General features: G+C 46.7%; 1 protein-coding gene across 3 annotated transcripts in view; it reads left to right on the top strand.

The window, feature by feature from the left end:
- Positions 1–13,957, top strand: part of ABHD1 (abhydrolase domain containing 1) — a 91,701-nt gene that overhangs the window by 58,259 nt on the left and 19,485 nt on the right. For all 3 annotated transcript variants that reach the window (XM_069605514.1, XM_069605511.1, XM_069605513.1), the window contains 4 exons: positions 892–1,004; positions 5,579–5,752; positions 8,829–8,877; positions 10,741–10,906. In XM_069605514.1, coding sequence (XP_069461615.1) covers positions 892–1,004; positions 5,579–5,752; positions 8,829–8,877; positions 10,741–10,906 — 502 coding nt within the window. The remainder of the gene's footprint in view (positions 1–891; positions 1,005–5,578; positions 5,753–8,828; positions 8,878–10,740; positions 10,907–13,957) is intronic.

Genomic DNA, 13,957 nt, shown 5'->3' with positions numbered 1-13,957 from the left:
CTGGTGAAATGCAGCTACGTACTGTGGCATACTGAACTCTAAAATAATGTCATGTACAACTTCAGAACTGCCTGAAAATTCAATTACTTTATTTCCAGTTTCCTCTGAAGGATTTTGCTATAATGTGCCCCATTTCTTCGAGCGTGGGGTTGGGAGGTCCTTCTTTCACTTGACCAAAGTGGAGGTTATGCTCTCTCACGTGCCTCAGTTGCTTGCCCAAATTCACAGAGGACCACCGCAAATGGCCATGTAGTCCCGCCATGACTCAAAAGTGTATATGAGAGCGGGCAGATGCCCCTATGCTCCTGCGATGCTTCTGTGGATTGTGGCTTTCATGCCTTAAACTGGGCCCCTTTGACCATGTCAAGCTGTTCTGAGAATGGATCTTTCTCTTTATTGTGGCCCTCTAGCTATGTGGTCATATGGCGAATGTCAGCCTTGTTCTTTTGCACAGGTGGGCTGTCATGCTGCGAGTGTCAGTCGGGTTGGGGGCTAGTCCCTGTGGTCTGATGCTCATGATACAGGATTTTGGGTGCTAGTGCTGAGAGGCTCCCTTCTGGGTGCCCATGGTGATACTGGGCTGTTGGGTTTAGTAGAACGATGGATGAGGGTGGTATAGTACCACACATAAATGTCCTTTAGGTGCTTATTGCCCGAACCAGCGGCCGTATGAGGGCTGATGCAGGAGCATGCTCGGTTTCTTTCTGAATGCCCGCTCATTCCAGCCTGATCTCTTGAACTGCTAGGCATGACTTACTTCTGGCTGCGCGTCCCTCGTGTGGCTCTCCATCCCATTTGATCCCATGGTGTTGGCTGGTCCTCGAAGACTCAAACCATGATGCATTCCCTGCGACCGCTCTAACCTTCATACGTCGTGATCTTGTTTTTCAGACTTACCGCACCTTCTGTGCAGCCAACACTGAAGACTTGGAAACTGTGATCTCTCATGTGAAGAGCTTATACCCCGAGGCTCCGGTCCTTGCTGTCGGTGTCTCTCTGGGCGGGTAAGTAGTGGAGTTACTTTATTAATACCGATTTACCATTTTTACATAGCACATAGAATCAACAAAAATGTCTCTTGATGCCGATAACCGGTTTTATCATTACCCAACTCAACAGTGCCCAATTGACCAACCTCAAAAAGACACAAGAGCTGAGTCTGCCTGGCCAGTATTTGAATCTGGTTGCACAGATATTGAAGGAGGACACTTAGCCCTTGGATTTGTTGTATGTTGAAGATATCCCTGAGGCCTGTATCAGCAATGTATGGCCTTTTATGGCCCGTCGATAGGCAGAATGAGGGTGCTGCGGTTGGTTAGTCGACACCAGCTCTAGTTTTACCTGACTCGTGCTGCTCAAAGTTAGGAAGTTATGGTAATGGCCGAGTCATTTATCTAAGTCGCACTAAGTGCACATCACACACCTCTTCCTAAAAAGGAACATATTGCTTCATTTGTATGAGAACCGCTTGAAGAAAGGACCTGCTATCCAAAATGTTTTACTCCAATACAGTTTTTTCTTTCAATATATTTTACGATTTGACTTTATCTTTGGCAGAAACAAAATTCACTTTCAAATTAATTAATTTACACTGTGAAAGTACAGAGCCAGCAATTGGGACCCTACCTCTTCCCCCCCAGCTCATGGGTCTAAACCCCTTCTAATCTGTGTTCCTGGCAATTCACTGTGGGCCCCACGTTGATTTCCATTAGTTACATAAGAGGTTTCTGAATAACCTTTTCCTTGCATCCAGATTATGGATTGTTCCCTTGCTGTTAGCTCAGCGAGGTTTCCGAAAGAAGACCACTGCAATCTGCCCACTCTTTGCTTGAGATACAGTGCCTCGGAGGGTGCCCCCAGATCCCCTGCATGCATCCTTTAGCATTAGGACTGGAAATTGTGAAAAGGCTCCGGGTGTAGTATTGGAAAGCTGCATTCTGATGTGTGTTGGGGCTTGCCTCGATGAGCTAGCGGGAATAATGATTTTCCACTTAATAAAACAAAATCCTAACAAGAAAAACATTCTGAAGTTGGACCCGTAGAATTCATTCATTTATATTAACCACTAGTTAATTAAGCCTGCAGTGAAAGGGTGACTGGCGAGGCTTCATTCAAACAGCTCCCAGCTCCTCGATTGCCACATGGCAGTACAACAAGAGAAGCAATTTAGGGCATCTTCAATATCAAAAAACATCCTGCCCGTTCTAGCCAAGAACATCCTGCCCGTTCTAGCCAAGAACATCCTGCCCGTTCTAGCCAAGAACATCCTGCCCTTTGTAGCCAAAAACATCCTGCCAGTTCTAGCCAAGAACATCCTGCCAGTTCTAGCCAAGAACATCCTGCCAGTTCTAGCCAAGAACATCCTGCCCTTTGTAGCCAAAAACATCCTGCCCTTTGTAGCCAAAAACATCCTGCCCTTTGTAGCCAAAAACATCCTGCCCTTTGTAGTCAAAAACATCCTGCCAGTTCTAGCCAAGAACATCCTGCCCTTTGTAGCCAAGAACATCCTGCCAGTTCTAGCCAAAAACATCCTGCCCTTTGTAGCCAAGAACATCCTGCCAGATCTAGCCATCTGAGTGATGGTTCAGAAGCTGATCCTGCCCATGTTAGAGATTTACAAAGCCCTGTTATCTAGTCTGTCCAAATTCTGTCCTATGTAAGTGCCCTAAACTCTCATGGCTGAATGGTGTTAAGATTAAAGACATATGGCTTGAGCGCCTTCCTCCAATAAAAAGGAATGCCATCTTCTAGGGACTGGCAGGTCGCAAAGAGGCAGCCCAGTTTTTGTCATTCTTGATGAGGTTTTATTGACATTATAAGTGAACAGGCAGAAGTATCCCTAATCTAAGGATTTCCCTGCCTTTCAGAACTAACTAGGGTGCTCGTCATGAAGTATAAAGTCAGTCCAAAAACTAATCTACACTGACCCTACCACTAAGACGAGACAAAACAACAAAGGCCCAGGAGAATGACTTCCTTCTCCTGGATGGCCTTCCCCAGCCTCAGTATATACGTTTTAGATAGTTTCTGTCTGTCTTTTGGATTTGATTATACAGTTCGTCCAGGCGACTGTTCCAAGTCTCTGGTTTCTCCTTCTCTCCCTTTGGGAAACTTCTCCTCGGCGTTCTTGGATTTTGAACCTCTGACTAGGTTTTTCTGAAGCGTCTATGAAAATCTGTCTTTGGGACACATATAGTAGACCCAATGGTTATTCTTATTCTCTTGGATGCTTTGTGTATTGTTGAGAAAATTGAGTTCCGTAGTGATTCTCAGTTTCGTGATTCTGTTGTGTCACTGAGAGGAGTTTGATGGATTCTTGGAAGGGTTTCACCCTTCTTAGTGTTGGGCCATTGACTGTGACGAGTAGCCCGAGTCTCTGAATGATTCTCACTCTTCTTAATGTCTGGCCATTCACTAGGAGGAGTAGACTGGCGGTGCTCTTTATTCCTGTGTTCCCTCCTGGGTCTCCCTACATCCCTGTTACCTTGCTTCCCATGGGTTGACGTCACTGTGTCTGCATGCAGGTTATGGACTTTGCTTTGAGTCAGGACAGCTTCAGCTTTCAATCCATCTCGTTATGCTTCTTGTGCATTCAAAGTGTATGGTAAACACCCTAGGCAGAAGAAACAAAAGACTCTGCTTCTCAACAACTTTGGCGCACAACCTTGCGGCACAACACAATAGGCCAGGATAAGCGTTCTAACAAAAACTGTAGCCCCAATTCCATACTGGTTTGCATTATACTATATATAAAATAAAACTGGCAAACAATAGCCCAAGTGTTGTTTTAAATACCAGCAAAGGTTTATTAATTCAATTATGCCTATTAACTAAATATTCAAAAATTGAAAAAACGTTTGCAAGCTGGTAACTGTGGATAGATGGTCCTCAGAGGTTCATTAATCAATCTTTTGCCATTAATTGTGGTCGAAGTAATTCTTTTTGTGCCATCATAAAAATCTTATTGATTTTGGTGAATCTATTAAATGGCTGTTGGCAATTTCTTTTTTTTTTTTAAGGAACCCATCTTCCCTGCTTGGCTATTTAAATAATACCTGGGGATGATTCTGGACCTAAACGATCTCTACCACTTGCTGTCGGAAGAACCCTTCAAAAAGGGCCTTCCCACGCCTTTGCTTCTCCGTGATTGGGAGCTAGAAGACTGGGTGTGAAGGCGGGCTGGGCATTCGCCTTAAAGCAATTCTATCGTCCCGGGAGGATAGCTCAGCGGCAACGCGCTCGCCTTGGAAACGGACGACACGAAGCAACACAGGTTCGAGCCCCGGGTCCGCGCTTAGAAACTTCAGGGTATCTAAGCGCGCTATAAATACGCAACGAAGACAAAAAAAAACACAATTACCCAACAAAAAAGTCTGGAACATGGAAAACTGGTGATCCAGCGTGCATTTGAGGGAGTCCACAGGAATAACTGGCACTAGGTCTGATACTGGGACCCTCCCTACTGTAGGGCTATCCCCTACCTATCATAGAATGCCAGGCCCTTGATCCATCCTATGAACAGGGGCTGGCCCTAATGCTGAATTTCTTTTCACAACACAGATCTTAAATGTTCATACAGCGTTTTGTGATTTGATATCCGATGGCATATATTCTGTGCTGGTTACCACCGCAGCGGTCTCCCAGCGCTGAGGCTTGGGCAAGATGAGGTTGCATAGTGTTCCCACACCTGGCCTAACAGGGCATGCATTTAGTGGTTACCTGAACACTGAAAGACCCCCGAAGCTTATACCCTTTCTCATCCCCTGATCTCAAAGAAGGACCATCTCAGGCTTGCACCCAGGACCTGTAAGCCATCATTTCTGTGGGAGAGCAGCCGGAGGCAGAGAAAGGGCCTAACTGGACAGGCATGTTTAAGCAGCTCCATGTGTGAAATTCCTGAACCTCTGGTAGTTTGGATCCAGAGTAAACTTGAGATGAACTTCTTCCACTTTAGTGTCCTGGAAGAGCTAGTTCCCTATTGGATGAATTGGCATCGGTGGAGAACCGCTGACCAATTGGATCATGCGGAACACAGGCAGAAACTTCCAAGGTCCGCCCGCCTCCGCCCCGGCCGACAGTTTCCTCTGCGCTCCTGCTCTGGATCCACTCCCTGCTTTCAGTTCTCCATGGTGCCACTGCACCCTCTTTCCTCCCCAACCACCAGCATCATGCCTCCGCTCTGAAGCTCTCCCGGCCTCCATTGTGGCCACCATGAAAATAGTGACGGGATTTACCCCCTTTAATTACTTTCAGGGTGGCAATAGTTTTGTATTTTTAAAAAAAAAAAAGATTTTTAGGGGAGATTCGGAACGTGTTGTGTTGTGGCTTTAATTTCCCAGAGCGAGTGATAAACCCACCTAGGTTGGGGGCTCCTCAAGAGGTCATTGCTGAGACTGTTCAAGCTGGGGGGGCCATGTCCGGCCGGTAAGCCTCACATAGCATGGTTCATCGTTTTAAACAGAACATATATGTCCTTCCTGGTTCTGTTTCTAGTTACTCAATGCTATTAGGCATACTATGCTAACATAATATAACCTGTTCTGTTTCCTCCCCCCTGGCCCCCTTCTCTGCAACGTAGGATGACATTATTGAACTACCTGGCCCGGAAAGGGAAGGACTCCCACCTGATTGCAGGAGTCACCTTCTCAGTCGTTTGGAATACATTCGAGTCCAGCTCTTCCTTGGAGGAGCCACTGAACTTCCTTCTGTTCAACCAGCGCCTGACATCCGGCCTATGCAAAGCCATCAACAGGTACAAGCTGCGCGTGCTGGGGTGCCCATGCCCGGGAGATAGCGCCCGTGCAGAGATTGTGCTTTTGCATTATTCCCCCTTGCGAGGCGCCTCCCAGGCAGTGGCGGCTGGTGCGTTTGAAAGCTGGTGGGGCGTAAATTTCCCAGGGCGAATCTAGTAGCGAGCGTGCGCAGCGCGCGAGCCCACCCCCCAAGGGGGTTGCGTGGGGGTTATCCCCCGCGAAATATTTGGAAAAATGGCCTACAAAATGTGCAATTTACTGTCCAAAAAACCCACCGAAATATGAAAAAAGCATTCGGTTTTACACATTAATGGTGGTACACTATTCTTACGTGTGCAAGTGTGATGGTGTATTTTACAGCAGCTTGTTTTGAGAATAGCTGGTACTATGGTGTATGCATAAAGAAATTCATTATATAGTCAGTAATGATGGAAACATATGTTTGTCATGCAGCCGTTACTGGTTGCCCCTGCTGTTTCGGTTGTGACTCGCGCGAGTCATGGGTTTCTGAGGCTCGGAGCATTGGAAAGCAATTTGTCCAATCTTTCAAGTATTAAGCTGTTTTTGGCTTGATCCTCTAGGCTGAAGAGCATCCTCAGGCTTCTATGCACTTCTGTATAGGTGTGTTACAAATGCCATATCATATCATATAATTTGCAGCAGCTGCCCTCAGCCGAGGTCTAGTCCAAGGAAAATAATGCAAACACTGCCCCTGCTGCTGGTTGGCAAGCTGATGACAAAGCCAGGGGAACAAGGGGCCGAATCGGTGTAATGCAATCAATTATTACACAGATATCCGTAGGAATGATTAAAATGGCGATAGTTGGATGGCAAAAGAAATGAACTCTCACCCCGGCGACGGCTCTCGCATCTCCAGGCAGCACAAAATGCTGCATTTACTTATTTTTCATCTTCTAAAAACATCCTTGATCTCCCTGCTGTGGAAATCATTGCACTGCCTGCCCATCAGGCAAAGAATCGAATGTATGGCTAATGGCTCTTTGTGGGAGCGGGACCTCCATTCTGCTCACTAATATATATTGGCTGGGCCAACATCACATTTTGTGCGCTGAGGAGACAGGAATCTTTCAGTCTTGGCCCCTGGGCCCCATCAGTCTGCGTTGCCTTGATACATTTCTCTAATTTATTTTCTTAATACCACCATGCATATTTTAATAAAGCTTTAATGCAATCCACGTAAAACCTGCGTCCAGATGCAGTTTGTTCTGCCTGGTCTATGCGCATTACAAATAAATAAATACAATGTCAAACACTGGCACACGGCTGCGAAATAAGGTACAGTAAAGTGTACAAAGAGGGCAGCGTTTCCCTCCTGTTCCTTTGAGAAGTCTCTTGACCACGGATTTAACAATGGGAATAATTCATTTTCACGTAAATGGTAAACTGTGGGGGCAAAGTAAGGTGGCCTTGTCCCAGCCGCGGCCTGCGACCCCTGCGAGTCCCGCTTAATGTAGTGCTAGGCATGGCCACTCACTCCTCTGCTGCCCCTCTCCCCTGCTCGCGCGCTCTATCTCCTCTGCCCATCTCTCCTCTGCTACCACTCTCCCCTGCTCGCGCTCTATCTCCTCTGCTCACCCTTCCAGGCAGCCAGGCCTCTCCCTCACGCTGCCAGGGCTCTCCCTGGTGACTTACTTGTGCCGTTTTATATTTTCGGCATTTTTTATCGAAAAATGCACAAAATATAAAACGGCACATTTTGGATGGAGTCGAGATTCTACGCGGCAGTGGTCCGCACTGCGCAGCAGCACGCCTGCCTGGGCCTTGCTGTCCGCGTGGGCCAAGGCCCTTGGGCCTTGGCCCACGGACGGACCGAGGGTAAAGGTCCAGGCTAGGTGGCCCCGGGCCCGCTACCACCAAGGCCCGCGGGAGACTCACTCGAGTGAGACACAAGGCCCCATGCCCCAATGAGTTGACGGCAGTCAGCAACACTGAAAGACGTAGGCCCTGTCCTACACGTCTTTCAGCGTTGCTGACTGGGCCGGCTGTGGACCATGTCCCCGGGCCCTGGGAAACACAAACAACATGCTGGGACCTACTACTTACCCGCCGGCAAGTCGTGTCGTGGAGCAGGGTCCAGGCCGTCTCTGCTGGGCTGGTGGTGGTCTTCAGGGCCAGGAAGCTGGAAGCTGAGCTTGCGTCCCCGTCGACTCGTGACTCCTGCCGTCGTACCAATGCAAAGATACCGTATGTCAATGGCTGTTTGCCAGCCAATGCAAGGGTTGTCATTGGCTGGCAAACAGCCAATGACATTACTGTGTCCATGCAGGGGAGGGGAGGGGAGGGGAGGGAATTTCATTGATGACCCGGACCCTAGTGCGCTGTTTACGCACATTTTAGACTGGCGGGGCCACCCCTGAAGCGCCCCGCCAGCCTTCTAATTAAAGGGGCTTACGTAGAGTGCGTGGAGCTACGAGCTCCACGCACTCTACTATTGAAAGAGGAAGACGTAAAATGGGACGCGCCCCGCTATAAAAGCAGCCGGGCCGGCCCTTTGTTATTGTTGCCTTGCCACAGCGCCCCCGCGCTGTTGGCAAAGGAAATGCAAGCTAAACGAGATTCAATCAGAGAAATTCTCAGATTGAATCTCTTTTAGCTTCCTTTCTTTTCTCCTTCTTTTCTGGGGGGGCGGCGCCCGGCCGCCCTATGATAGCAGCCGCCACTGCTCCCAGGGCATAAGGTGTGTGCAGCTTGGGAGTCAGTTTGTGTTATTGTGTTGTCCCCTGTTCTCAGCATGAATGTGGCATGGTGTCTGCTCTCCCCTTTCTTTGCTTTGGGTATGTTTCGAATGGGAGGGGGCCTGCAATCCTTACCATCTATGTGCGTTTGGTTCATATCTGTTTGCAGCTGTCAGGCAATGTGAAGTCTTTGGTATGCCTATGCACGTGTGAGCACATGGGCGAGTATCAGCTTTTGGCTATATCGCAGCAGACTAGCGTGCCATGATGAGCATTCTGGCATCAGTAAAACATATTGGTGTTGGTCAGCTGGCAGATGCCCTTGGCAGGCCCAGCACATTCCAGTGTGCCTATGTACAGGTGTCTTGTCTTCTTCTAGACACAGGAAGGTCATGGAGAACAAGGTGGACGTGGATCACGTGCTGAAGGTGAGTGTCTTGTGACATCATTCCTTTTGGAGCCTGAGAGTCCACTGTGTTGTGAACTTTGCCCACTCTGTTGCCAGCTTTCCTCTCTCCGGTTCACTCATTGCCTTCGTCTCTGCCACGTTTTTTATCCTCTTCCTCGTCCCCCTTTCAATGTCTACTTGCGCTCCACTTCATTTAAAGAGACCTTCTCCGTTTCAGTTCTTTTAACCTCTTTTTTTCCTCTTTCGTTTCTTTTTGTATAGCTCTTTGCCCTTGAAGCCGTTTTAACCTCTGTGCTCAGGCTCTTTTCTGTCCTAGTGTCACTAGCCAGCATTTGCATTTGTTCCTTGTTGCCCTCTTTCTTTCTCTTTGTGTATCTCTTTGCCCTGTCTTTCACTCCTTTTTACTTCTGATCTCGCCCTTGTCTACTATAGCGTCATTTCCTTTTCTAGGCGGCATTTTCATTTGGTTAGTTTTTTGTTCCCCTCTTCCTTTTCTCTTTGTATTGCTCTTTCCTTTGTTTTCAGTTATTATTAACCTCTGTGATCATGCTCTTGTGTGTCATGGCATCATTTCCTTTTCTAGGCGGCATTTTCATTTGGTTAGTTTTTTGTTCCCCTCTTCCTTTTCTCTTTGTATTGCTCTTTCCTTTGTTTTCAGTTCTTATTAACCTCTGTGATCATGCTCTTGTGTGTCATGGCATCATTTCCTTTTCTAGCCGGCATTTTCATTTGGTTAGTTCTTTGTTCCTCTCTTCCTTTTCTCTTTGTATTGCTCTTTTCCTTGTATTTCAGTTCTTCACCCCATGTATTTCCTGCCTTTACAGGCCGGTTTCATTCATGTTTTTGTGGTTCTTGTTTCATTGCCTTTCCTCGCTTCCCATTTGCATTCCTCTTCTCTTTTTATGTTGCCTTTCCTCCTTGTCTTGGAGCCTGGTAGTCTTTATGGAGCGCCCTTTGCTCTTTGTTTCTCTTACTTGATTCTGTTTTGCCCCTCCCCCCACACCATGTTACTGCTTTTCTCTGGTAACTTGCTTAGCTCGCTAGTTTTGCTTCTCTCTCTACATACCTCCTCTCCTCAGCCCCCTTTCATTCTGCTCTACAGTTCAGTGCATTTGCTCTCTTTGCTTCTATTCTTTCCAGGAGTTTCACTCCTTCCCTGCTCCAGCTGTAGATCTTCTCTCCTCATTGCTGCCCAGTGTGAGCTTCATGCCACCTCTTTATTCTTGCTGCTTTCTGTTTTGTATCTTCCCTACTTCTGTTCCATCCTTTTTACACTTTCCTTTTAACATTTCCTTAATGTTTATTTCACTCTGTTTTCCCCTATCCTTATTGAATGTGCTTCCTTCTCTCCCTATTTTACTCATTCCCTCCCCGTCATTTACAAATTCTATCTTTCTCTGTTGCTCTTACTCAACCTACCCCTTTTCCTGTGTTTTTACCAATGATTCACCATATTTACTGCATCTGTATGTATTTCCTACTGCTTTTTTGTCATGACTTTCTGCTTGAGAAGCGTTGGCATCATGTTACCTTCTCCCGCGTTTGTCTCTGCCTGGTCAGGAATCTCATCCCTGGTGGAATTAGGAAGTCGTATGTCACCAACACATATATGTTTAATCTTGTTCTCTTCCTGTCCTATACCGTATCACGCCCCGTCTTTCACTTAATCTCTTATGCTTTCTAATCCTCCAATCCTATTTTTTCCCTGTTGCTTTCTCATCCTACTTGGTGCCCGTCCAGCCTTATTCACCTTCGCCTCATCCTATACCTGCCCATATTTTAAAATGTTTTTGTGGCAGTCATTTGCACTTGCCCTATAATGTATTTCTCGTCTTGGCTGCTGTGCCTGCATTACTAACATGCCTTCTTATGGATGCCTCAGGCGCGGTCCCTCCGGGAGTTTGATGAACGCTACACCTCAGTCGTGTTTGGGTACAAGACGTGTGAGGAGTATTACCACGAGGCCAGTCCAGACTACAAGCTTAGCGAGATCTCCACTCCCCTGCTCTGCCTGAATGCCAGTGATGACCCCTTCTCACCATGCCACAGTAAGTAAACAAAAAACATGGGCGCTACACCTGCACCCAAGACCTGAGCTCTGATGGGCCCTTTGTGGGGATGTAGAGAAAGACGCAGAGTAACATATCCTCGTTGGGTCCATCCTGAGCACTCTGCATAAGAGGAAACTACAGCAGCTTTGTGAACTTTCACAGGCCGGTAGTCTGCAAGGTTCTCTACTAGGAATCCGGGTCGATACCAATGGTGGAGAGCAAAGTCCAGGAGTGTAGACCTGTTCATGTGGCACCTAGCCCGGCAGAAGGTACTAAAGTATGGCCCTCCATGAGGGGTTTATGATATTGAAATGCAATGGTCTGGCTGACACCGCTTGGAGGATGTTTCTTCGCCAATATGTCTTTTCTTTTTTTTACCAGTAGAAGAGAGATGATGCCCTGACTACAGAATGTTTTTTTTTAATCATGGTAACACTCAAATTGTACCTGATTGGTGCTCGACCAATAGAGCATGGGCAGGATTTCACTTCAGTTAGTTCTGAGTCTCACAGTGGTTGCTGTGGCAGAGCAGTCTTCTTACACTACCTGGAGGGGAGTGGGCAGGCCATACAGTATAGCGTTAACACCCCCATTCCAAGGACTGGAATGGGTGAATGGCCAAAGCAGCTCGAGTTATAGGTCAGAGCGAAGCGAGGGCCTATAACGAGGGCACTGGGACATTACACCCCCCCTCCCACCGTTCCAGTCCTTGGAGGGGGTGTTAACACTTTTAGCACCCCAGGTGTTAAAGTATTTTCATTCAAAGATCGGGTCGCGCCTGGCATCCCGTACCGTTCATTGAATGAAAATACTATGCCAAGATGGCCGCCATGGTTATGTATGGCGGGGCTCCATGTGGAGCCCCTATTCCATTTCCATGGCAATAGTAAACCGAGATGAAGGGAAGCTGATGTGGCAGCGGCAGGTGCCGCTGCAATGATCAGGTAAGGGGGGGCTGGGATAAATAAAACATTTAAAAAGGGAATGGCTTGCCAGAAGATGGCAGCCCGCAGTTAGGGATGCAACCTGCGGGTTCCATTGAACGTGGGCTGAGATCAAAGATTTCAGCTGACGATCTGCGTAACCTTATTGGCTGCGCCCCTCGCCCTGCGTGCTAATACACTTTACACACACATCTACACAGAATAAAGGTCCACAAAGTAGATTACTGAAAATGTACTCTTTCTATAAAGTTGAGCATCAACAAATGCTTAAATTACAATTAAGTACATAACTGTAAAAAAAAAAAAAAAGTAAAGCATGTATTTGTGATTTGGCGCAGTACAAAAGCGCTGTGACATAACATGAAACAATAAAGTGTCCCTAAAAATCCCAAACCACTATCTTAACAATTTTAAAGCTGTGTAGGATAGAAACGCTGGTGGGTGCGCTCTGGCTCTCAAAAGTATATGATGGGTATTACGCATCCTCGACGTAGCGTCACCAATACATAGAGGCTCTACCCAAAGCTTCAAAAGGAGATAAGTTCAGTGGTATTGGATAGTAGTTATGGTACAATAGAGGTTTGTACATTATCGTCTGCTAGTGATACAGTTCTGTTATCTTTTAAATTTATCCATAAAGAACTCAATTTCATCATCGGTGTGATTTATTCAGATTCGGGTGGTATATGACTGCATGAAGCCGACACGTGTTTCGACCATAGGTCGTCCTCAAGGCTGCCATTTCAAACATAATACCGATTACATCATCAAATAAAGCTGTTATAAAAATTGACGAAAGTATTAAATATATACGGAATATAGTTTGTCGTTACATACCATATTTGTGAGTATGTGACCAGCAGGATTGTGAGAGCTGTTATGTTTATGGGGTTGTTGCGAGAAGATGTTCTGTGTTGTAGTTTGGGTATTCCCGGAGACGCAAGGAGTTTTTAATATGGTTTTGTCTTTTAGTCGATTTAGTTCTTTAGCCTGAGGGTTGGTTGGGAGCCAGCATGGCGATACATAAAAGAATAGTGTGCTCTAAAATATTATTGGCTAAAAAGATGGCCCATAATCAAAAATATATCTAAAAAATATTTTTAAACAAAGTCCCTATGTAAAGTATTGAGCAAATGAAGCTCAAACTGAAAAATGTGAAGCACTAGGAGGCATCCATTTTGTGAAATGGATGCCTCCTGTGCTTGCCCTTGCAGCACTAATGAAGCAAAAGCCAGCCAGCTGTAATACACAAAAGCTTTCACTGGGTGGCTTTTGCTTCATTGGTGGCGGAGGCCGGAGACCAATGACTGCAGGTAGGAAAGCAGCATCTGGGTAAGTGCTTATTTCTTAATTTCTTAAGCACTAGCTGCGGTTTGTTTTCTACGTTTTCCAGGCTGGAGGAGCCCGGAAAACTTAGAAAGAAAACCGCAGCTTTTAAAATGTTGTATTTATGTTTGCAGTAGCTTCAGCTTGAAGCCCCCTGGGCTCCAAGCTGAAGCTACCGCAAACATAAATACAACGTTGTTGTATTTTAAAACGCTGCGGCTTTCTTTCTAAGTTTCTAGCACTCCTCTGAGCCAGGGGAGCCTGAGAAACTTAGAAAGAAAAACCGCAGCGTTTTTTAATAAAACTGCGTTGTGTTTCTGCCTGCCGTGGCTTTCATGAGTCTCCTGAGCTCCCCTGGGGAGCACAGGAGACTCAAAGTGAAAGCCGCTGCAGGCAGAAACACAACACGGGTGTGTTTTTGAAATACTGCCGTGTTTCTCACAAGGGCGGGTTTCACGTGGAGTCTCCTGGGCTCCCCCAACCCTGAGGGAGCACAGGAGACTCCAAGCGAAAGCTGCCGCAGTGAGAAATACAACGTTGTTGGATTTGTAAATGCTGCTGTAAAATGAAAGTGAAGGCAGCCTCCTCAGCTCTGCTCTGGCTGATGTAAGCAAAAGCTCCCAGTAGGGGGCTTTTTGCTGCTTGTTTAGTGCCGCCAGGGCAGATCTGAGGAGGCTGCCTGAAATGGCAAAATGGATGCTCCCATGTAAACGCTTTGAGCCTCGCTTGCTCAAAGCGTTTACATAGGCACTTTCATAAAAAATATGTTTTAGTCTAT

The sequence above is a fragment of the Ambystoma mexicanum genome, chromosome 4p, assembly GCF_040938575.1.
Source record: "Ambystoma mexicanum isolate Mex_15411 chromosome 4p, UKY_AmexF1_1, whole genome shotgun sequence".
Classification (NCBI taxonomy): domain Eukaryota; kingdom Metazoa; phylum Chordata; class Amphibia; order Caudata; family Ambystomatidae; genus Ambystoma; species Ambystoma mexicanum.
This window is presented reverse-complemented; position numbering and strand designations above follow the sequence as displayed.